The following is a 25,242-nucleotide window of genomic DNA, read 5'->3' as shown; positions in this document are numbered from 1 at the left end:
ATGCCATGCAAGATTGAAGGTTTCTTCTTATTACTTCTCTTTGGCTATGAAGGTATGTACTATTCTACTACTGACATTTATTAATGTATTTAATAATGAAATTTAATATAGAAAATAGTTGATAAATAGAAATACAACCTGAATGATAAAAATCATTGGATGACAACATGCCAATTAGTTCACAGGTTATTAATTTAAAAGGTCATCTTTGTGTGGCTGTTTGTCATTGTCTTGCTACTGTCTTCCTGGTTTCATGAAGACATTTCTAAAGTTCAAATGATGTTGAAACCCCCACAAAAAAGAAGGGAGGGCCTCAGAATTTGTATAAAACAAGTTTAAATTGCAACAATTAATGAGAAGTCATGTTTCTTGGAAGTTTTAGGAGGCAAATTTAGAGCAGTTGTAGAATTTAATATTCTAGATCTGACTATTACTGAGGGTTAAGGATGAAGCTATTAATAGCTCTGCTGGGACAAGTGTAAACGAGGACTGTCCCAGGCAAATCAGGACAAAGGGTCACCCTAGTTTAAATATGGATTAGCATAAGGCCAAGTACTACTGCAGTCTAATAGAAGTCTAATAAAATAATCCAAAGAAAGTCAATAAACCCTAAAGACTCAATATACTCCACCACTTTTAAACTTCTAAATGTGGCCCTGGCAGGCATGATATGCTTAAATAAGGACAGATTAAAGCTAAATCTCTAAAATGTCAATCAAATAAACTTTAAATCTCTTTCAATCTTAGACATAATACTCTTTCATGCATCTCTTAACTCTCAAGTGCCCATCAATTCAGAATTCCCCTTAAAGTGTATACTTTCAAATATTAAAAATGGGTTGAAGGGTTGGGGATGTGGCTCAGTGGTACAGCCCCTACCCAGCCTTCATGAGTCCCTGAACTCAATCCCCAGATGTAGTATAAGACAACCAAATAAAAACCTTACTTTAAACTTTATCTGACATAGCTACACATATCTGCAATCCTAGTACTGGGCAAATTAAAGCAGGAAGGTCATGAGTTCAATGCCAACCTCAGCTACTTAAGTTTGCGGCCAGCTTGGGTTACCTGAGACCCTGTCTCAACACTGGAAGGGGGTCTAGGCTAGGCTGAGCTATATAGTAAGACCCTGTCTGGGAGGGAGGGAAAAAGGAAAGAAGGAAGGAAGGAAGGAAGGAAGGAAGGAAGGAAGGAAGGAAGGAAGGAAGGAAGGAAGGAAGGAAATTGGTTGAATGACTTTTGGGTGACATTGTGTGTTTAGAGTGTTATGAGGGAAAAGGAGGCCTGTCTGCTCTGCAAATGACCTGCCAGTCAAACAAGATGAATATACACAAGAGTCAGAATTCCTAGCTTATACCATTCTCTGTTTTCTCCGTGTGTGTGTGTGTGTGTGTGTGTGTGTGTGTGTATTTCCATGAACCAGTAGTCTTGTGTCTTTTATTATCTAGTAGTATTTCTAGTGTTTTGAAAGACTTGTGAAAATAAAATCTTAAGGTCATACTGCAAACTCACAGAAAAGTTTTTTTCTCTTTGTTGTTGTTGTTGTTGTTTGTTGTTGTTGTTGTTGTTATTTATGAGACAGGATCCCACACTGAAGTTCAGGCTAGCCTTCAATGTAGTCCAGGCGCTGGATTTGACCTCATAGCAGTCAGCCTGTTTCCACCTTCTGAATGCTAAGATTTCAAGCATGAATCACCATACCCAATTTCTAAGCTATGTGTTTAAGGAGGGTTGTTGGAATTCCATCTTTGCCCTTTGCAATTGCATGTCAGGAATTTGTGCCAGGCTTTTTTTCTTTCTTCTTCTTCTTCTTTTTTTTAATTTTATTTAATCTTTTTTTTTTTACAATCCAGATTTTATCCCCCTCCTGGTCCACCCTCTGACTGTTCCATATCCAATACCTCCTATCACCAAACTGTCTCTACCACTCCCACCTCCCACCCCACCAGATCTCCCCACTCCCTGGGGCCACAAGTCTCTCAATGGTTAGGTGCATCTTCTCCGAGTCCAGACCCTGCAGTCCTCTGCTGTATATGTGTTGGGGGCCTCATATCAGCTGGTGTATGTTGCCTGGTTGGTGGCTGAGTGTCTGGGCAATCTTGGGTGTCCAGGTTAGTTGAGACTGCTGATCTTCCTATGTGATCGCCCTCCTCCTCAGCTTCTTCCAGCTTTTCCCTAATTCAACCACAGGGGTCAGCAGCTTCTGTTCATTAGTTGGGTGTCAGTATCTGCTCCTGGCTCATTCGGCTGCTTGTTGGGCCTCTCAGAGGGCAGACATGATAGGCCCCTTTTTGTGAGCATTGTGCCTTTTTTGTTTTGTTTTGTTTTGTTTTAATTGTCAGGCCTGGAGATGGAGCCCACAGCCTTGTGCGTGCTAAGCAATGGCTCTAGCCCTGAGATATATGCCCAACTTATCCCAAGATCTTCCTCAGGCTCTCTGAGGTTTGCTATTTATATTGCTTCTCTTTGGTTCCTTGTTCTGTTCTCACAAGAAGATCTAAAATCTCACAAAAAGATACCTCTGGTTCTCAGACAGGAGTTCACAGTGCTCAAACTTGCTCTTTCACATGGTTGGTGTTGAAATTCATTTGTTACACTACTCTGTTCTTTCCAGAACCCTTGTCTGGGATTAGAGAGACAGCTTAGTCTGTAAAGTGCTTACAGCTTACACATGGTGACTTGAGTTCTATTCCCAGAACTTTCCTTGTTTAAAAACAAAAACAAAACAAAACAAAAAAAACAAGAACAACAACAACAAAAAAAAAAAACAAAAACCAAGCATGACAGCCAGAGAGGTGGCTTAGCAGTTAATAACACTTGTCAGAGAGGACCTAAGGTTGCTTCCTCGGGCTATATAACTCCACTTCCAGGGCCTCAGAAAGCCTCTTGTAACCTCTTCACACAGCAGACATGGTCCATATGCATGCAGGCAAAACACTCATACACATCAAATGAAAAATAAAAGTCTTAAAAAAAAAGTCAAACATAGTGATACACACTTATAATCCCAGTGCTAAGGAGGCAGATGTCTGGACCTTGTTGACCAGCCAGCCAGCCTAGCCTATTATGTGAGCTCCAGGCCCATGAGAGACCCTGTCTCAAAATTAAGAGTTAGAAAGAAAAGACAAAATGGATGGCTTCTGAGGAAGGATACCCACAATTGTCCTGTGGCCTCTGTGTGCAACACAAACCCATGTCTGAATATTTGCAACAGGGTAGACATTAGAACTTGACACATGGAATCAGACTACATCCCCTCATCTAGTAAAGCTGCTTTTGCCCCTCCCATCTGTCTTATTTTTCTATTGATGTGCTCAGGCACCATGACCAAGGCAACTTAGAGAAGAGACAGTTTATTGAGGGTTTACAATTATAGAGGGTGATGCAAGGACTTGGTAGCAGGCAGGCAGGCAATCATGATGCTGATACAGTAGCTGGGAGCCTATATTTTGAGACACAAAGCTGAGAGATAGCTAAGTGGGTCTGGCGTGATTTTTTAAAACCTCAAAGTTTGTCCCCAGTGACATGCTTCCTTCAACAAGGCCACAGCTCCTAACCCTTCCCAAACAGTTCTACCAACTGGGAACCAAATATTCAAATATATGAGCCTATGGTGATCATTCTCATTCAAATCAGTACAGTGCCCCATGGACAGAAGTCCTCTAAACGTTTACGTGTGTGTGTGTGTGTGTGTGTGTGTGTCTTTCACCATACTTAGAAGGAAACAAGGCATCCAAAAATGGATGGTATGACTCAGAAAGTTCCCGTGTACTCTACCTAGAGCAAACATGGATATGGTGGGAAACAGAGGACAGTTATAGGACACAAAGGTTGTGCTCTATCAGTTTCTAGTCCAGATGGAGACATAAACCAACACACATGGGAAAGATGTATTCCATTGGATAGTGGGAACCCATGCACAAAGTTTCTGTGGCTCATTTATTCTGTGCTATTTCTATTCTTTGGTGACAGCAGTTTCTTATTATTATGAAATAAGATCAGTAGATGAGCTTTGTTTCTGCCCTGGATGACAGTTCATTTGGGAACACACATGTGATCACACTAAGACAACCACTGATGGCATAGAACAGAGTTGAGGCCCTGTTTATCTTCCACTGTGCATTGTGGATCCTATGCCATTAGTGATTGATTAAAACACCCATCCTATTACATGTGTTAGTCCTTTTTCTTTTGGGGGGGGGTTATGTTTATTTTATAAAGGTAGAGGGAGCTATCCAGCCTCATCTTACAGGTAACTGTGTCCCTTTTGTGGGTATAAAAGCCATTAGGTATTGCAATTTATTTGATTTTTGTAAAAAGCAACTGTTGTTTTTTTTGACTCATTTTATTTTTGATTATGTGTCTGAGGGAGCAGCAGGTGCCTGTGGAGACATCGGATCACCTGAAGCTGGAGAGTTTCAGGCAGTTTTATGCCACCAGACACTGGTGCTGAGAATAGAATCTCCCGTAAAAGCAGTATATTTTATTAACCTGTGAGCCATCCCTCCAGCCAAAAGTAACTTTTAAAAGATGTGGTTTCTGTGCCATTTAATTCATCCACTTAGAGGATACACTTCAATAGTTTTTTAAAATATGCTTACAGATTTGTGGCACATATGATCCAATTTTAGAGCTTTTTCAGCATTACAGATATTAAATACTTGCTCTCTAGTCTCCCCAGCTCCCAGTCCCAGTCCCTGGCATCCACAAATTCCCTTCCTGTCACCTATAGATTTGCCTCTTCTAGATTTTCCACTGAAATGGTATTACACAACATGTGGTCTTTTGTCTTTTGCTTGCCGTGTGTCTGTGAGGTTCATCTGTGTTGAGCATGAAAGGATAACAGATTTACCCATGAATATGCTTGTCACCTAAAATAGCAACACTTTCACACTAGAAGCAATTTCCTTCTTTCTTCTTCCCAAGAGGGACATTATTGCAGCCTGCTGGTTTTCTCCTGTGTCTTTATTCGTGTTTCTCAAGTAGATGAAGGGTCTGGTTACTTTTTTTTTTTAATCATTCATAGTTTTATACTTTCCTCTTCTGCTTTGTCAGTTTCTAAGTGAGTGAATACTGTATTTGGTGATCCCCAATCAGAAAGACCAAAATAATCTAAAATCACCTCCTCTCTGTATCCCTAAGGTAACTTTTCCACTTGGGCTTGCAAGGTTCATGCAGAGAAATAAGCATGCCTTGGCTGACCTTCCCCCACCACCTCTCTGCGGTAACAAGGACCTTCCCAGCGGCTCAACCATTTGAATAAAAAAAAAAAAAAACACATGAGCCCATTTTGTGCAAATCTAAGATGAGCAAGTGCCAGTGTCACCTGTAAACATGTGCCCGGAGCACGGGAGCGACCTGAGTAGGCAGAAAAAAGCAAAAGATGCATCTACATGATCAAAATAATGTATGATTTTTCTTCTAAAGGTTGCCGTTTTCCCCCCTTTCTCGCTTTCCAACACTATTTTATTCTGGTGCGATATGTTGTAGACAAAAAAAGCTTTATGCTTTTATTCCCCAGTTGTTTTGGTGATTAAATCATTTTGAGGGAACTGCAACAGTGACTTTCATTCACTGCTCCCTTGGTGACAGCTTTTTTCTGTAAAATGCCTGCTGTTCTCTCTTTCTCTGCTCATTTTCATAGGAATCTGGCACCTTAGAATCCCAGGCTGTCTGCAGTCAAATGCTTGCTAGGGAGGGGAGCCAGTGGGTGGGAGATCCTGCAAGAAATCAGCACCAAATTTAATAGGAATAAACTCCTACACCATGCCTACCTAGTGGCTAGGTCCCACCCCTACCCCTCCAGGAATAAGGAAGGTTGCAGAAGTCCCTGAAAGCTATTTGCTGAGCCTCTTGTGAACTGTGGGTTGGGTCACCTGAACTTCAGTAGATGTTCTTCAGTGACAGATTTGGGTTTTGATCCTCCCTCTTTTATCTCTCCACAAAAGTCTTGGCAAACTGATGTTTATGCAACCAGTGGGGCCTCTGGGGCTGAGGGGCAGGAAGCCAGTGGGTGGGGAAAACCTGCAAGAAATCAGCCCCTAATTTAATGAAGCATAGGAATAAGCTCCTACCCCATGTCTGCCTAGTGTCTAGGTCTCTTAGTTCATTGTCTCTTAAGTATCCCAACTTCTCTTGAGGGTGGGAGGTGGAGCATAGTACCTCCTGATTAGCAACCCCTAAGTCAGAGAGGTACTAATCTCATGAATTCTCTCGGACTATGGTTATATATAGCTCAGTGATCTCATATAGCTTAGGCTGGCTGGAAGCTAGTTTTGAACTCACTATGAAGCAAAAGATGACCCTGAGCTTCTTAGTTTTCCTGCTTTCATCTCCCAAGTGCTGGGATTACAAGAATGAATGCCACCATGTCTAATTTATGTGGTGCTGGGGATCAAACCCAAGGTTTTGTGCCTGTTAAGACAAGCACTCTACCAACTGACATATATAACCATAGCCCCATCCCTGTCTCAAAAGAACAGGGGGAGGAAGGAAATGGGAAAGAAAGGATGGAAGGAAAGAAGGAAAATGAAGGCAGGAAAAAAGAGAGAAGGAAGGAAGGAAGGAAGGGAGGAAGGAAGGAAGGAAGGAAGGAGGAAAATGTTGAGAACAAAGGCCAAGGCCAATGAATGAGTTGGGATTAGGAAAGTCCTTTTCATAGCAAAGGGGATGTGGAAGAAGAGAAGTTGGCAAGTAAGTAGGGGGATTTGAGACAAAGTAAAAAGAAAAATAAATCTCTGGACCAGGGCATGGCAAGAAATGCAGAGAGCAAATGTTGATAAAGTGAGGCAAGCAGGGGGCAGACCATGATCTCATTGTGACTCATCATAGAGATAAGGAGATGTCCTGAGGGGCTCTCATCTGAGGGGCTTTCAACAAGTGGGTTTCATTTCTCTGCATTGGCAGATGGAGGCTAGATGTGAGCAGCTATCTTTAGCAGTGAAGTACGGTGGGGAGTGCTAAGAGCTGGCAGGATCTGTGGGATGGAGAGGAGAGGTCTCTCCTTATTACTGTGTTGTTTTACTTTTATCTTCACGGTTTAGTGTTCTAAGCCTGTGAATTTATCACTATGTATCTCTCCTCTTGAGAGCCACATGAGTTCTTCCAGTTGAAGAGTAGACATTACAAGGTCTGCTTGCATGAATATTCTAGGGCACATTTTTATTTTGGGAAAAATATATGAAAGCATTTCTAATTATGAATGGAATTGGTGGTTTATGGGGAATACATATGCTCAGCCAAAGAGGCTAGACCACCTTCCACCAATCAACTTCGGTTGCATATAAGAGTTGGCACTGTTTGTTACCGTAATACATTTGGTTGGGTCCTGTTTCGAATTGTAAGAGGCATCTACATGTATAGATCTAGTAAGCCATGAAATGGAGGCGTCTGGACCTTGGCTTTAGCAGTATCTGTGCAGCACTTAGAGTAAGTCAAGCTCTCAAAGGGAACAAAGGTTTATCAGAATGGCGGAAGCTGAAGGTAGGGAGGAAAGGCTGACAGCACCTAGTGTGGCAGTGTGGAGTTGGAAGAACAGTGCTGGGGAGAATCCATTCCACTTGGAAAGATGAAGCCCTAGGTGATTTCTTTTGCTAGTGCAGGCCTTGTCACTGTAGTACTTGCTAGAGGTGGTTTGAATGAAAATGGTCCCCATATTTCAAACCTTCATCCCCCAGTTGGTGAAACTGTTTGGGAAGGATTAGGAGGTATGGCCTTGCTGGATGAGGTCTGTCACTGGGGGACGGCTTTGAAGTTTCCCAGTGTGCCTTTCTCTGTCTCCTACTTGTTGGTTAAATTATGAGCTCTCTCTGTACCTGCTATCATGCCTTTGCTGGGCCATCAAGCATTCTAATTCCCTAAAACCATATAGCCTAATTAAATACTTTCTTTTATAAGTTTCCTTGGTCATGGTATTTTATGACATCGATAGCTAATAAGACATTGGTTCACTTGCTCAGCTAAAACAAAACACCACAGACTGGCTTGCATATGACAACAGTTCTAGAAGATCAAATGTCCCTTATCAAAGGCCCTAGCAGGTTTAGTGTCTGGTAAGGGCTGCTGGTTCATAGGTGGTGCTTTTTCTCAGTGTCCTCACAGATGGAAGGTATCCAGCTTTCTAGGACCTTATATTAAAGCACTCATTTCATTGATGCAAGTAGACAGCTTAGTCAGAGCTCCAATGTGATTTAATCACCTCCCAAACCATCCATCTCTGGATGCTCTCACATTGGCAAACAGATTTCAACATAGGAATTGAGCAGGAGGAGGAGAAGCCAAATCTTTAGATCACAGCTAGCACTGTGGTAAACACCCAAACCCAGCATGGAGCCACGTATCTTTAATCTCAGCACCCAGGAGACAGATGTTGGGTAATTAAGATTTCAAGGCCAGTCTTGGCTACATAGTAAATTTGATGTCATCCTGGGCTATATGAGATCCTGTTTCCAAAAACCCCAAATAGAAACTACAGAAAACGACAGTCGTTCACATTCACTGCTACCCTAGAGGGTCAGTTCTGTCTGTAACAGGTGACTAACAGAGAAACAAGGTCCCAAAATAGCTAACAGTGTGGTGGTTGCCAATGAAGTTGCTGACCCTGAATCTTCCTGATTTCCATCACAGCACCAGCATCACCATGGGCACTATCTTCTTCCAGGTCTTTAGGTCTCCCTGGGTAGAGAACAAGGCTCTTGCTGCATACGACCGATGCCCCCGTCCAGTGCCAGCCTCACAATGAGTGCAGTAATGTGGTCACAGAATGGGGAAATGTGTATTCTTTAACTGGTAGCTTTTATAATCATGCTAAAAAGATGAGTGTCTACTCTGGAGCTGAAGGCTTTTCATGGGCATCCGATTCTCTTGCTAAATGACAAAGTGGTTAGAGGAGGGACTTACAGCTTCCATTGTCTGCATTCAGGTTTCTTTTGAGAATTTTACAGTAGGTGTGCATTGTTTTCTAGTCAGCACAGAAATTAAAGGATTTGTTTTCTTGAAAAGAAGTGGGGGCTTTGACATTAATGAGGAGAAAATTAATATATGGTACTTATTCATTCTCAGGTTCATGGCTGAGACTCCTTATGACAAATGACAGATTGATAAAAGCATGCAAATTTGGGCTGATGAGAAAGCTCAGTCAGCAGAGTACCTGATATGCAAGTATGAAGATCTCTGTTCAATCCCCAGAAATGAAATTTAAAAAGCTGAGGTATAGTGGCGAAGAAAAGACAGGAGAAGCCCCGAGGCTGGCTGAATAGCTTGCTAGCCTAGCCTGTTTGTCCATTTCCAGGCCACTAACTGACGGTATTTAAAAAAAAAAGTAGATGGTTCCTGAGGAACATCTGAGGCTGTACACACACAAGCATGCAAATTTACCTATTAAGTTTTACAAAAAGGAACACTTTATTCACTGTTGGTGAGTGTGTAAACTGGTGTGTGTAGCCACTATGGAAATCAGCACAGAGGTTCCCTTCCCACTCAAAAAGAAAGAAAGAAAGAAAAAAAAAACACCCTTTAGAACTAGAACTACAACATGATGCAAGTTTACCACTCCTGAGTATTTACTGTTCAATCCCCAGAAATGAAATTTAAAAAGCTGAGGAATCTATGACAGAGACACCATATACAAACAGGGCATGGTGACACATGCCTTTAATCCCACTCCTGAAGAAGCAAAGTCAGGGAGCTCTTTGTGAGTTCAAGGCCAGCTTGGTCTACATAGCGAGTTCCAGGATAACCAGGGCTATAATGAGACCATATAGCCATACTTTGTGACACCCTGGAGGGGGGAATTATGAGCATATGAGTATGAATTCTCTTGAGAGAGCAAACAAATACATAAATAAATTTAGTTTTAAAAAAGCTGTACTGCACCCTGCTTTGTTATATTAATGTATTTTCCATAATCCTATAAGGAAGAAAACTAATAATTGCCATCCTTTTCCTACCTCCTCCAGCATCTGTTCCAGTGTCAGCTGGACTTTTTCCATAACCTCCATGTCACTGTATTCTCTTTGCCTTCTTTCCTTTCTTAATTTCATTTTTTCCTCTCTTGTTCTTTGTCCAGCCACATTGGGATTGTCATCGACAGAGGTATGTTACAGTAAGAAGGATGGAATTTTCATCTTTATTGCTTTTAAAGTACAACTGGATGTGTATGAGTCTAGCACTATTTGTGGGGAAGAGTGCTGAGGGTGAAGCCTAGGGCCTTGTACATGCTAAGCAAGTGATTTGTACTGATACCTACGCCTGAAGCCTGAGAGGCTTTTTTCAAATGTAGGTTGTTTTATTTGTGTGTTGGATGTGTACATGAGAGTAAATGCAGGTCTTCCTCTATTGTTCTATCCCTTCTTGCCTTAATTCACTAAACTGGAAGCTTGCTTTTGTGGTTAGGTGGACTGGCCATAAGCTACTTAAATCACCCTTCTCTATCCCCCTAAACCGGGGCTACAGACACATCATGTAGCCACCCCCAACTTTCTGCTTGGTTTCTGGGGATTCGAACTCAGGACCTCATATTTGTACAGCAAGGGCTCTTACCCACTGAGCCATCTCCCCAGCCCCCTTTCAAATGCATTTTTTTAAAAAAAGTTTTACACTGAACTTAGGCCTATCATTCCAGCACAGAGTAAACTGAGGCACTCAAGGGTAGGCTGGCTGCATAGTGGGTTCCAGGCCAGCCTGGGCTACAAAGTGAGACCCTGACTCAAAAGAAAGAAAGAAACAAAGAAAGAGAGGAGGGAGGGCAGGAAAGGGGGGAGAAATTGAGAGGTATGCAGGAGAAATTAGGGGTATAGCTCAGTCGGCAGAGTGCTTACCTAGCATACATAGTGGTGAACGCCTATAATCCCAGAACTCTAGAGGTAGAGGCAGAGGTGTCATTTCAAGGTTTTATTTTGACTATATAGAGTTTAAGTCCAGCCTGGGACACAAGAGACCATGTCTCAAAACAAGGAAATAAGAAAAGCAAAAATCTAAAAGACACCCACTTAGATCTATTTTAGGTACCTTTGTCCATGCTAGACAAGTGATTTAACACTTAGCTGTACCCCCTAGGAAGGTTGGTGGGGTTTCTTTGTTCTTGGGACAGGATTTTGTATATAGCCCAGATACCACACTCAGTTAGATTGGCATTTGTTTTTGCTGTTGCTATTGCTTTTTGTTGTCATTGTTGCTTTTTTTTTTAAGGCAAGTTCTCCTGTAGCCCAGGCTGGCCTGGAACTTGATAGGTAGCTAATGATAACTTTGAACTCTTGATCTCCCTATCCCTATCTCCCAAGTGCTGGGATTACAGTCATATACTACCACAGGGAGCATGAAGAGTCCAACCTTGTACTGGAACTCCATCTCCAAGGTGAACATTATCCTTGTGTACACAGGTAGGCCTGGGAGATAATGAGCTGGTTGCCTATAGTGATAGACATTTTGAAATTTAGAATTAAAGATGAGCAGGGCATGGTGGAACATGTCTTTAATCCCAGCATTTGGGACATAGAGGCAGAAAGATCAGAAGGCTCAAAGGCCATCCTTGGCTACACAGAGAGTTGGTGGTCAGCCAGCCTGTGCTGAACAAGACCCAGCCTGAAACAAAACAAAAAGGGGATAGAAGGATGGCTCATTTGGTAAATCCAGAGAACTCATAAAAAATGCCGGGCATGGTAGCAGGAGTTTGTAATCCCAGTGCTGGGGAGGTGAAGACAAGACAAGCCCCAGGGCATGCTGGCCAACTAACTGGTCTAGCCTAATTGGTGAGCTCCAGGCCAATAAGAGACCCTGCCTCAAAGGAGGCAGATGGGATTCATGAGAATACCACCCAAAGTTGTCCTCTAGCATCCACATGTGAGCATGCAAGAACATGTGCACCTGAATGTGACATGTACACGCGCACACACCTTTTTAAAACGTAATATAGAGCTGGGTATGCCTTCGTTGGTAGAATGCTTGTTCAGGAGTCATGAAGGTCTTGATTTAATCTTAAACTGGACAAGGTGGCACCTGTCTAGAAGCCCAGCACTCAGAGGTGGAGACAGGAGGGTCAGGAAGTCAACAAGATCATTCTTTGCAACACAGTGTTTAAAGTCGGCCTGGAATACACGAGAGAGAGTCTCTATCTAGAAACAGTAGCAGCAGCAACAACTTAAGCTAAAAAGGAACATGGGATCCAAGCCACTGTGTGCTTAGAGCCAGCAACCACACACTGTAGTGAGCGGGTCTGACCTTTGCAAATAAGCTTCTTGTGGTGCTCTGGCCAGGTAGTTGCTTTTGACTATGACTTTTGTGACTTGTGCTCTTCTGGCTGCCTGCAGGATGAGGGTGAGGACCCCTGGTACCAGAAAGCATGCAAGTGTGACTGCCAGGGAGGAGTCAACGCTCTGTGGTCTGCTGGAGCTACCTCCTTAGACTGTATTCCAGGTGAGTGGCTCAACGCCCTGGCAGTCCTCCTTCCAACTCTCAGTCCCTCTGCTTTCTCTCAAGTTGGCTTGTGAGCTTCACATCTCACACTGGCCACTGCTCCCACATTCTGTTCATCTTTGGCTGCCAGGCTCTCTCCCTCTCTGGGTTGCCTGAGATGGTCAGGTAAGACCTAAGTGTCAATGCAATCTGAAAATAACTCAGTATGAGGGAAATCCCTTCTTATAGGTATCAAAGTGTGTGTGTCTCTGTGTGTGTGTGTGTGTGTGTTTCTATATCCTGTGATTGGAATCAGGCTGTCTCCAAATCAGCAATGAGAATAAGGAGGACAAAAATCTAGTAAAACAAGTCGCTTCTAGAAACTAAATTACTGTCATTTCCTGGATTGGCAGAGTTCAGCCAAAACGGAGGAGCTCTACAGTTCCTCATGTTGTGGTGACTCCAGCCATAAAGTTATTTTTGTTGCTACTTCACAACTGTGATTTTGTTAGTTATGAATCATAATGTAAATATTTTTGAAGACAGGAGTTTGCCAAGGGGGTCGGGACCCACAAGTTGAGAACAGCTGGCAGTTTGGTGATCCAGCTCTGTGGGGTTGTTAGGAGGAATAAATGGGACAAGGCGTCATTGTGTTGGACTTGGCCAACTGTGACCTTTAATAGACATTAGTTCCTTTGTTTTGTTGCCTCCTGGAGTTTACAGTGAGAAATCAGAGCAGACTTGGAGAGGCTTGCCCTGTCTCTGTAAATATTTGCAAGGCTTTATCCTTTCCATGGCCTGGGGCCATGGTGCATGAAAGCCATGCCTCTCCACGTTCTGAGAGTGCTTTCATCTCTGGTTCTCAACAGAAACTCAGTCTCTTCTTTAGGAAACTGGGGTGGGGAAGTTGGGGAACAGGAAGGATGTTCAGTGAAATGGGGTTTCCTCAGGAATGTCCCATTATACTTGGTGGCAAGGACTCCAGCAGCTGTTAAATGTTGATGATTTGCCCAATCTTAAAGGACCTTCTCTAGTAATGCATGTATAAATCTGTTCAAGGACTTTAACCCCACACCTACTGTGTGCCGGGCACTGATAGAAAGGCAGGAACAAAGGCTTTGGCTCCACCATACTGAGGTTTACCACTCAGTGGAAATGGTCATTTTTTTTTTCTGCTATGGATGGAGAGATATGCCTCTTCCTAAAGGAAGACCCTCTAATACTAACTGCCACCTCAGTCACCTCCATTCTTGTGCTCTGCAAGAGGAAGAATCACACTGGGGCACAGGTAAAGGGTATAAGCCATCATGGTTTCTTATAGTAAGCAAGAGAAGTGTAGCAGGTGAGGTGACAAAAGAGAAACTGAGTCTAACCCTCAAGAATCTCCTGCAATGGCAAACGGTGGTTTCTGTTGTCTAGGCTTCTAACTTGGTCTACCATCTTTCTGCCCTTGCTCGCCCTTGAGGGCAATCGGAGGTAGTCCTTTTCCTGTAGTACAGATGGAAGCTTTACTAGAAGTAGTCTTTATCTGCAATTCAATTGGTATAACCACCCATAAAGTGAGAAGCTGACTAGGGGGAAAGGGTTTTGTTGGAAGCTAGCTGGAGCATGCTAAGACCTACCTTGTTTTCCTCAGAGCCCTGTCACTCCTTTTATCTGGTCATCTTGCCGATCACATACTCTGCTGTATGAATTCTTATTCTCTTCTCACTGTGTCTGACCTCACCATTGTAAACCTAACATTTGTTTTGAATGAAATATTTCCAGTAGGGACATCAGATATACTCGGATTTCACTCCAGAGAAGCTTCGTGAAAAGTAGACAGAGGGCTGAGGAGGGTGGAGCTCTGTTGGCAGACTTGGCTGCCTAACATACCAAGCCTGGGTTCCATTGCTAGGCCCATGATAGCTGAACTCTGGAGGTTCAAGTAGGAAGATGATTGTTTCAAGGCATACTCAGTGCTACACAGGGAGATTGAAGCAGTCCTGGATTACATAAGACACTATGTCAAAGATGAATGGGTAGGGCCAGTGGCATGGCTCAGTAGGCCAAGGTGCCTGATGAGCAGACCCATACCATTAAAGGAGAGGGTGACTGCTTAAAGTTGTTGTCTTCCAACTTCCGCTCCTGCACTGAGCTCCCACATGTGCATACTCCCTTCAACCACGCCCCCAAATAAATATAGTTATAAATATTAATATTTCATAGTAATATATCATATTTATAAATATTTATATTCATTTATATGAATAGAGTTTATTCATATAAGTGAATTTGAGATTCTAACAAGAAACAGTATCTTAGCATAAGCATTCTCTTTATAGTGTTTATTTCCTCTAGCAACACAGATATTTTCAGATAGAAAGGAAGAAAGCCACGTCAATGTGAAATGGCTGGCTCATCTTGTTAACTGGCTGTTTTGTGAAAGAAAAGATTCACAGCAGCAGGACTAGGCTCAAACTTCCGGAAGGCATTTGTTGGTCACTGTTTCCGTTTCTCATGGAATGCCAAGAACACCACATTGTCACTCTGGATCTTGATATTGAGTGTTTCCATCAGGCCTGCCTTAAGAGGGAAGATCCTAGAAAGCACAGAAGTATGGGTGTTGTCACTCAGAGCTGCTGAAAAAAGCCCATGGGGGTATGTAGGATAAAGTCTAGGTGTTTTGCCCACAGAACAGAAGGCCAGGGACCTACTTTAGCATCTACTAAACAAATACCCATTCTGCCTTTTCTACAGTTGACCTAAGATTGGCCTGGCCTCCTGAGGATGGCAGGGTGGGGACATGCAAAAGCCTAGGAAATTCAGGGGTTCAAGCTAGGGATATAGCTCAGTGGTAGAGCACTTGCCTTACATGTGTGAAGCCCCAGGTTCAATCCTCAGCACTACAAAAAGAAAAACAAAATGTAAAGATAATCCAATAGGTCCTTAATACTTTACTTTTATTCCACATTAATATTCTATGCTATCTGCACATCTATCTTTTATAAACATTATTCTTTTATTCTACAGTCTATTAAATATTTTTAATTCTAACACACACACACACACACACACACACACACACACACACACAGTACTATTCACAGCTCTCATCTATTTCTTGTCAGAAATGTTCCTGACTTGCCCTATCCTCTCTTTGTTTTTTAGACAGGATCTCATAGAGCCAAGCATGACTTTGAACTCCCAATTGTTCTGAGAACTGGGATTGTAGGCATGTCCCACTAGGCTTAGTTTTCTTTGGGTTTCTTTAGGGCAACTTTGTTTTACTTTTGTGGTGCTGGGATTTGAACCTAGAGCCTCACACATGCTAGGCAAATGCTAAATCAAAGAGCTACACACCAAGACCTTGAACATGTTAGAAAAATGCTCTACCACTGAGTAACATCCTTACCTTCTCCTTTAGCCCTGAATATTCCTTATAAACAAGTCTGGAGTTTGCACCTACAGACCCATAATATATCCTGAATAAAGTAAGTTAACATGTAAAGAACCTTACCAACACATTTCACACATACCCTTATCCATCTAGTTATCAAGGGTTCAATGAGCCATAAAAGATGTCAATTTTTCTTTAAGAGTGAAATTACTATTTAAAAAAGTGTAATGGGGCTGGTGAGTTGAGATAGGTCAGTGGGTAAGAATGCTTTCTATGTAAGCTTGAGGACCTGGGTTTCAATTCCAAGCATCCACATTAAACGCTAGGCTTCATGAGGTGTGCAGGTACATACCTTTCATCCAAGTACTAGGGAGGCAGAAGCAGGCAATTTATAAGCTTGAGGCCAGCTTGGCATACATAGTGAGTCCCAGACTAGCCTGCACTGCAAAATGAAACCTGATCAAAACAAACTGAACAAATAACTCCCAAACGAACAAACAAACAAACAAAAGCTAGGCATTATTATATCTGTAACCTCAGCATTGGTGGATGAAGGCAGGTGAATTCTAGGAACTTGGTGGCCAGTCTGACCAGCCAAAACCCTGAGCTTCAGTTCTGTAAGAGATCCTGTCTTAAGGGAATAAGGCAGAGAGTGATAGAGAAATTCACCGAACATCCTCTTCATGGGCTCTCCACATGGACATGTGCACATTCATTGCACTTATATGCAACACACACACACACACACACACACACACACACACACTAAAATCTAAAATCACTGGGCAAAAACTTGAGACGATAATGTACGTGGACAAGGTCTGGGCCACACAGAGGGTGTACAGCTGTTTATGGTGGAAGCTCTCTCTAGGCTAGACTTCCTTAGAACCCCCAGATGGTTTCCTGAGGGTGTTGGTCCCATTCCTCAGTGAAACCATATCTTCAGTGAGCTCAGACCTCCACAAGGTCTCTCCTGTTTTAGCTGTGGCTATCACCTATTCTTCTGGTACTGTATAGATTATTCAATATTCTAATCCTGGCAGATGCTGCCAATAGGGTAGGTGGAGAGTTGGGCAGACAAGCATGGGGTGCTGGACTTCTCCTATGGTAAATCCAAAGAGAAAACATGCAAAGTCCAAGAAAGAACCAACCCATATTGCAGCCTGCTCCTTTTTAGCTAGGTACTACATACTCCTCTAAGTCTCCAACTGTCAAACATGATTTCACGTTATATTTTTTGCAAATGTCTCAAGGCAATATTACTATGATGCCCAGAAACAGGCTTAGAGGGCATTAGGAAGTAAGCTCACTGGCACTGGGCAAGCCTCTTTATTCCTAACTGCTCATTAGAATCATCTGTGGTTCTGGGGCCCTACTCCAGTCCAATGCCAGCAGAGAATCTCTGAGAATGTGTCAGAACACTGGTGTGTGCCTGAAGCTCCCTGAGTGACTAGGTGGCACAGCTCAGATTGATTCCTCCTGGTCAAGGCTCGAGACCCAGAAATTAGACAGGAGGTAGGATGGTGCAGAGCCAGCTTGGATTATAAAGGATATCAAACTTCTATGAGACATCCAGGCTCTCTCTCTCTCTCTCTCTCTCTCTCTCTCTCTCTCTCTCTCTCTCATACACACACACTTCACACACTTTCTGGGACAGGATCTCAGGTATTCCAGGCTGGCCATGAACTCACTACGTAGCCAAGGATGTCTTTGAATTCCTCTATCCTCCTGCTTCTAGCTTTTATAAAGGTGTGTACAAGCATGCCCAGGTTCTGAGGAGGGAACCCAGGACTAGGTAAGGTCTCTACCAACTGAGCTATAGTCCCAGACCTCCAAAACATGTCCTTGGGTCACACAATCTCAGCTGCTGGACAAGCCCTTAACTGACACACACAGCATGTGGGAAGCAAAGCAAGAAAGTCAATGAAAGGTAAATAGAAAGCAAACTGCCACAAACATTGATGGGAAGTTGGTAACAAGATTTTCCTTCCTTTCTCCCTCTTCCCTATAGCCCATGGCCATGGTAAAATGCTTGGCACATTTGCCTTCATGGTAGACAAAAAAAAAACTTTACAGATTAAAGAACCTGGGGAGACTAGGGTGGTGGGTGCATATCAATAATCTCAGCATTTGGGAAGTGAGGGCAGCAGGATCAAGGCCAGACTTAAACTACATAGCAAGTGTTCTTAGTTTCAAGCCAGCCTGGGCTACATGAAACCTTGCACCCTGAAACCAAATTAATCAAGTCTAAGTGACAAGTGAAGGCCCATTAAAACCCTGTTTTCTGTTGTTGGAATCTTGTCCTTCCTTCTGGTAGGTTGACCCTGACTGGAAGGCTGGAGGGGGTTGAGGGTTTGGATCTCTCAATCCACCAGCCCACAAAATGCCTTCCCTGGCAGGCCAAAGCTTTTAAAATACACTTTGAAAGTCTGCTTGTTAAAAATACTTCTCTCCGGGAGTGGACTCCTAAACACTGCATTCTTAATAAGCTTCCCTAATGATTCAGCCACACCAGGTGTGATTGCTTGGCTCAGAAAAGTGCCCATACTCTCTCCTGAAAACTGGCATGATTTTAATAGACTTCAAGGCCTTGAGAGCTTGATAAACTACAAATGCTGTCCTCTCAAGCCTGGCCACACTAACATGCATTTACAGGTAGAAAGGAAGCTGAGCTAGCCTAGCCTGAAGCCTGTGGCCATCCTGTCTATGTCTAATCTCAGACAGAGCCAGGGCATGGCCATTTCTGGAGGTGTGTGTGTATGTGTGTGTGTTTGTGTGTGTGTGTGTGTGTGCATGCGCGTGCATGTGCATGTGTTGTGTTTTAAATCAGGTTGTCAATTGGCAAGATAACCCAATGCTTGCTGTTTTGTTTTGTTTTGTGGCTTAAACAAGTCAGCTTTATTCCTCTATAGCAGGGTTCAGCCAGCTAATGCTTGCTAGCCAAACCCAGCTGTCAACTGCCTTCCTAAATAAACATTTTTCCTATTTATTATCTATCTATATATGTATCTGTCTGTCTGTCTATTTTTTTTTACTTATTCACATTACATCCCACTCACTACCCTCCTCCCAGTCACCTCCTCCCACAATCCTTCCCCTCTGAGCCAGTGGGCTCCCCTGGCATCCTCCCACCCTGGAACATCAAGTGAGGTTAAGTGCTTCCTCTCCCACCGAGGTTAGACAAGGCAGCCCAGCTAAAAGAACATATCCCACGTACAGGCAACAGCTTTCAAGATAGCCCCCACTCCAGTTGTTTGGGACCCACGCAAGGACCAAGCCACATATCTGCTACATATGTACAGGGAAGGCCTAGGTCCAGCCCATGTATGTTCTTTGATTGGTGGTTTGGTCTCTGAGAGCCCCAAGGGTCCAGGTTAGTTGACTGTATTGCTCTTCCTGTGGAGTTCCGATCCCATTTGGGGCCAGCAATCCTTCCTATTCTTCGATAAGGGTGCCCAAGCTCCATCCATTGTTTGGCTGTGGGTGTCTGCATCTGTCTGAGTCAGCTGCTGGATGGAACCTCTCAGAGGACAGCCATGCTAGGCTCCTGTCTGCAAGCATAACAGAGTATCATTAGTAGTTGCAGGGATTGGTGCTTGCCCATGGGATGAGTCTCAAGTTGGGTCAGTTATTGGTTAGTCATTCCCTCCATTTCTGCTCCATCCCCAGTCCCTGAATTTCTTGTAGACAGGATAAATTTTGAGTTGAAAATTTTGTAGGTGGGTTGGTATCCCTGTTGCTCCACTGGGGTTTCTGCCTGACTACAGGAGGTGGCCTCTTCAGCTTCCGTATTTCCAATACTGTGAGTCACAGCTAAGGTCATGCCCCCATTCATTCTTGGATGCTTCCCTTATCCCAGGTCTCTGTCTCATTCTAGAGATGCCCCCTACCACACAATGCTGGTTTCAACAAGAGTACTTAGTTACGAAGGGAAGGGAGCAGCAGGCAACTAGCCTATAAGGACCACTTTGGCTGTCCCATTTAGAAGAAAGCAGCCTCCTTCAGCTGTTACCTATTCAGTTATCCTTTATTTTTCTTCAGACAATGAGAAAACGACAATTTCCAAGTAAGAAGTCAGTCTCAGTATATAATTACCATTTTGCTGCTCACAGTTGTTTTATTCCCGTAATTGGCATCATCTGCTACCCAAGAACAATTAGAGACCCTAATGTTCTTATGCAGCACAGTTCAACCTGCAGTAACGAGGCAAACCGGACGCCTGGCATTTCAATACGCTATTTCACTACACACCTCTTAGCATTCAGGTCCCTAAGTTGATGAGGGAGGTGGATGCATTTTTCACCCCCCTATGAGGTTGCCATAGAACCAGCTCCCCCAACCTTCTCCCCTACTTTTATGAATGCTGAGTGAATGTCTCTATGGCAATCCCTTTACTTCAGTTCACCTTCATCCCGTGTGAGCACTTAATAGTGGCATGTCCGACTCTCAGCATCTGGTACCATGCTGAGAAAGGAAATGTCCACTACCTGCAAAGTGCCTATGTTTCTTGCTTTGCTCTTTAAGCTATTTCCTGTTGAAGTTCTGGGATAAGGAGGGGGTTCATTCCTTCTTTTGGGTTTTGGAATGAGATCTCAATATTTTCTCAGGGTAACCCAGAGGAACTGGGACTCCACACAAACATATGCTACCACTCTGCCTAGAGATTTGGGTGTTTGAGTGTATGCTGTTTTTCCTCCTCAGAATGCCCATATCACAAGCCCCTGGGTTTTGAGTCAGGGGAGGTCACGCCAGATCAGATCACTTGCTCCAACCCAGAGCAGTATGTGGGCTGGTATTCCTCATGGACGGCGAACAAGGCCCGGCTCAACAGTCAAGGTTTTGGGTAAGTAGGGCAGGCAGCCCAGGTGGAGTCATTCTTATATTTTTAAAGATGTGCTTTGAAAAATTAGGTCTGTCTCCTAAATGGATGGCACAGAAAGCATTTATTCAACAGCTCCAAGTGCCTTGTTGTGCCAAGGACTGGGTGTACAGTGGTGGCAGAGTGGATGAGTCCCTTGGCGTTGGTGGCACACAGTGAAGAGAGGGAGACAGACTGTAAACACATCCTTGCATCCCTGCTCAAAGGATAAACACTGTTGAGAAGAAGATGGAGGAAGGAAGAGCTCATCAGTTAAACATGCCAAGGAAGTCTTTCCTAAGGAAAAGAACTAAGACTCGGGCTATGTCGGAAGGCCCAGAGTTGGGATGATACCTCTTGATGCTAGTAACCCCTCAAAACTCAGCACCTGTTGGCATGGCTCCCGGTAATTTTGTGTGTTCCTGGCAGGTGTGCTTGGCTTTCCAAGTATCAGGACAGCAGCCAGTGGTTACAGATAGATTTGAAGGAGATCAAGGTGATTTCGGGGATCCTTACCCAAGGACGCTGTGACATAGATGAGTGGATGACCAAGTATAGTGTGCAATATAGGACCGATGAACGCCTGAACTGGATTTACTATAAGGATCAGACCGGAAACAATCGGGTAAGTGGGTGTCACTGCAAGTCAGCTCACATCCCCTGAGATGTGCCCCGTTCCTATGCTCCTGCTGTCCCTGTCTGTCAGAGCATTGAACCCTCTGCATGTTGGGTCATCTGTGTTCCTTCTCCACAGTACGATCTCTCTTTTTCCAGATGTAGTCTGGGAGATTAGCAGTTTATAAATGAATCTCGGTCTTTTGTGCAAAATAAAAGTCTTTTTCTAGTTATCAGTATCAGCATCTAGTCTCTTGAAAACACTACCCTGGCGATTTGGACTGTTCCAAAGTCACTCCAACAATGACTGTGGGGCTCCATGGACCTAGCTTACCTGTTATCACTTGTATAGTTATGGTCACTTCTTACTATTGACTGAGACTGACACCTTCAAACATTTTAGAAGCCCAGCAAGTGAGCCGCTTTGAGGCTAGAGAGGTGACTCTGTGGTTAAGAACACATACCAATCTTGCAGAGAACCAGAGTCCAGTTCCCAGCACTCAGATCATAACATAAGGTAACCCCAGTTGCAGGGAATCAGGTGCTCTGGTCTCTAAGGACTTCTGCACTGCCTTGCACATAGACGTACACAGATACACATAGATACGTATAATAGTAAAAGAAATACTAAAAAAAAAGTTTAAAATGTTAGTAATGGGTAACAGTAAGACGAATTAATATTAATAGCTTAGATGGTCCTTTAAAAGACAGTGCCAGTCCAGACACACTTACACTACTAATCCTTGAGGACTGAGTTCTATCTAGAGCTTCACTATGAACTAATCTGTTAAACTCCTGGATGTCTTTGTGATCAATAAAAATTGAATTGAAAACTCACTTAGCTGTTTGAAAATGCTCTTTTTTTCACAACAGCAAGGAATTCTTCAGGCTGTTTTCCTGTCTCTGGCCTCTCAATGTGCAGCATAGGCTGGCTAGTCCTGATCCTTCTGCCCCACTTTCCTCAATGCTGGGATTACAGGCACATTCTACCACTTCCAGTTCTCCTAAGTCTATTCTTGACATTTAATCAGGTTGAGTAGAAGTATATGACTAATAATCAGAAGGCCTTATAGTCCACGGTGACAATTTGCACAGTAAGACATTCAGGGGTTGAGGTTTTGAGGAGTATGACACAATGGAAAAACCATTTTGATGCTCTTTGTTGGAGACATTTTTCATGTATCCCATACTGGTCCCCAATTTGCTATGTGGCTCAAGATAACCTTGAACTTCTGATCCTCCTGGGTCTATCCATCTTGAGTGCAGGGATTGGAGGTGTGTATGTACTATCTTCAGTTAATGTGCTGCTGGGGATCAGGATCCAGCCTTGTGTGTTTGTCATCCAAGCATACTATCAACTGGGCCACATCTCCAGCACCTCAAACTTTCACTTTCTGGCCTTTACTAGTTGCATTCTCCAAAAGACATTAGAATTCATTTTTCAGCTTTGTGCTTGGAAGGCCTTGAAGGCCTTGATGGTGCTCTGAAGGAGGCACTCCACTCTATTCACAAAGTCTCAGGTTGGATTTCAGGAACCCCCTCTTCACCTGCTTCTGAGTTGAATACACTCAAGGACAAGCAGCCTGAGAGGGCAGCTCATGCCCGGTTGCTAGGAAGGAAGACAAGATGGATGTAAACAAGGCGCACCTGTTTTGTGGATGGCTAAAGCTAAGTGCAGCCATTAAATATTTTTAGAAGAAAGTTAGAGGAGGAAATGAAATGCTCTCATGTCATGGAGCAGAACACTGTGACCCTGGAAAGAGTGCGAAGAGTGATTTCTTCAGAACTACTGTCAAGCGTCTGCAACATCTTACGTTGCCTCCTGAAAAACATTGAAACCTTTTATCTCTTTATATCAACACCACCTTCTCCTTTCCAAAATTTTCCCTCTAGTTTTTGTCTGTTAAAATCTATTTTTTGAAGCCTAAAAGGCACTTGTGACTTGTATCAAAGGAAAAAAAAATACACATTTAAGCTTTGGCTTCCAACTTCAGAGCTAGGCACAATATTTGACTGAAGTGCACCTTGGATATCTTCGGAATATATGAACAGCTCTCTTTTTATGCTATGGACCCTTTCAAAACTTTCTGTCAAAGTGTCAAGGATAGAAATGGAAAATTGGTTTTAAAGAAGAGTCGAGGCTATTCTAGCAACCATCCAATAAGACTATCTGTGATGATGGAAAGCAACTAACAAGCACTTTAAATGTGAGCTGGGCATGTGCTGTTGTGGTAGACTGCTTGCTTAGCACATACAAGGACATGGCACCACATGCATACACACAGAAACACACACACAGGTAAACTAAATTTTCAACTACTTTTACTTCATATAAATTTATCTGGGCACACATGGCTACTTGCTACCATTTTGGATAGTGCAGTGTCCCCATGTATTCAGATGTCCCCAGAGCTGTTTGCAATCATCCATTCAGATTTTATGGGATGCTACAAGTTCTCTGTAGTTAATCTACTTTTTCTAAGTTTCTCCATTTTTCAAAATTGAGGCTAGGGCCAGTGAGATAGCTCAACATATAAAGATACTTGCCACCGAGCATGGCAACCTTACTCAGTTCAAGGCCCCAAACTCACATGGTAGGAGAGAACATACACACACACACACACACACACACACACACACACACACACACACGCAGAGTTAGCTCTAGTCAGGAGTCATTTTTCCTTTTCCTTCTTCTACTGTGATACTGACTAGACTTCCTCTTCCTGTTTAGGTCTTCTATGGAAACTCAGATCGGAGTTCTACAGTCCAGAACTTACTGAGGCCCCCCATCATTTCCCGCTTCATCCGACTGATCCCTCTAGGCTGGCATGTCCGAATTGCCATCCGGATGGAGCTGCTTGAGTGTGCCAGCAAGTGTGCCTGATGCCTATTTCAGCTCAGTCCTGCCACTTGCAGAGAGAGCTTTGGGGGAGGGGCATCCTGAAATACCACTGCACTTTACAATGTAGATCTGGGCAGAGAATATTTTACTTTTACTTTTTAGAAGATAGTTTCAAATTTCAGAGAGAGATAGAGATAGAGATAGAGATAGAGATAGAGATAGAGATAGATAGATAGAGAGAGAGAGAGAGAGAGAGAGAGAGAGAGAGAGAGAGAGCTTTTCAACTCAGGGCCAAAGAAAATAAGAACAAAGAAAATATCTCTGAAACCAATTTTCTTACACAAACCCAAATAGCAGGGGTAATTTGCTGCTCTGGCTCCATCTTTTTCTCTTTGTCTCAGTGTCACTGTCGAAGGTGCAGACCCAGGGAACACAAAGCAGCTCTGATCATTTGAAAATTCTTTTTGGCTCTTAGCACATTCAGAAGAGGAACATACTATTCTGCAAAGCTTCATATGAACACTTTCATGAAATCCTCACTAGAGAGGCCTAGAGACAAATACATAGGCATGAAGAAAGCAGATCGAAGCCTGTCATATGGCCCCAGAGTCTGTAAACAGTAACCAACCAACCAACTAACCAACTAACCAACTAACCACCAGTCACGGCTTCCCCTTCCTGAAATTGCTTTTGCCTTGAAGGGGTTTAGGCTTTTAGCCATAGGACTGAGGAAATGTAGGCCAGTTGGAGCTCGTTTTGCATAAACTCTATTCTATAGCCCTTTTGGCAATGTCCCCTTCTGTGGTTGCCAGGAGATGAACGCAAGGGGCAGGCTACATGTGTGTGGGTAGTGAGGGTTCCTTTATACTGAGGAAGTCTAAATGACTAGAATACATCGAACCTTCTTTATCTATGCCTACAGTTTTCCAGAAATTGAACGGGCTTGGAAAATAGCTGAGACAAGCCATATCTCTGGCTACTGGGAGATCATGCTTTGGGGGAAGGGGTCAGGGCTCCTATCATACACAGATGGTTCAGTCATTAAAGGGCTTGCAGTATAAGCAGAGGGACTTGAGTTTATATTTCTAGAAAGCATGTAAAAAGCTAGCTATGGACAGGTATGGTGGAACATGTCTTTAATCTCAGTATTTGGAA

At 43.3% G+C, this 25,242-nt stretch overlaps 2 protein-coding genes across 2 annotated transcripts in view; one reads left to right on the top strand and one right to left on the bottom strand.

Annotated features, from left to right (window-relative positions):
• Positions 1 to 24,129, top strand: Rs1 (retinoschisin 1). The gene is made up of 6 exons (XM_028772686.1): positions 1 to 52; positions 10,067 to 10,092; positions 12,306 to 12,411; positions 20,471 to 20,612; positions 21,057 to 21,252; positions 23,977 to 24,129. Exons 1-6 carry the CDS (start codon positions 1 to 3, stop codon positions 24,127 to 24,129), a joined length of 675 nt encoding a protein of 224 aa, XP_028628519.1.
• The window catches only part of Cdkl5 (cyclin dependent kinase like 5), a 223,177-nt gene continuing 203,866 nt past the window's right edge, over positions 5,932 to 25,242 (bottom strand). The window contains exon 19 of the mRNA XM_028772684.1: positions 5,932 to 6,041. Coding sequence (XP_028628517.1) covers positions 5,932 to 6,041 — 110 coding nt within the window. The remainder of the gene's footprint in view (positions 6,042 to 25,242) is intronic.

Source organism: Grammomys surdaster, unplaced genomic scaffold (assembly GCF_004785775.1).
Source record: "Grammomys surdaster isolate TR1022 unplaced genomic scaffold, NIH_TR_1.0 217, whole genome shotgun sequence".
NCBI lineage: Eukaryota > Metazoa > Chordata > Mammalia > Rodentia > Muridae > Grammomys > Grammomys surdaster.
Note: the sequence above shows the minus strand (reverse complement) of the source record. Positions and strands in the feature narration are given on the sequence as shown.

Coding starts and splice junctions, on each gene's coding strand:
- Rs1 (XM_028772686.1), top strand. CDS start 1: ATGCCATGCAAGATTGAAGGTTTCTTCTTATTACTTCTCTTTGGCTAT. Junction 12,412..20,470: donor CTCCTTAGACTGTATTCCAG/GTGAGTGGCTCA, acceptor TTTCCTCCTCAG/AATGCCCATATCACAAGCCC. Junction 20,613..21,056: donor CTCAACAGTCAAGGTTTTGG/GTAAGTAGGGCA, acceptor TGTTCCTGGCAG/GTGTGCTTGGCTTTCCAAGT.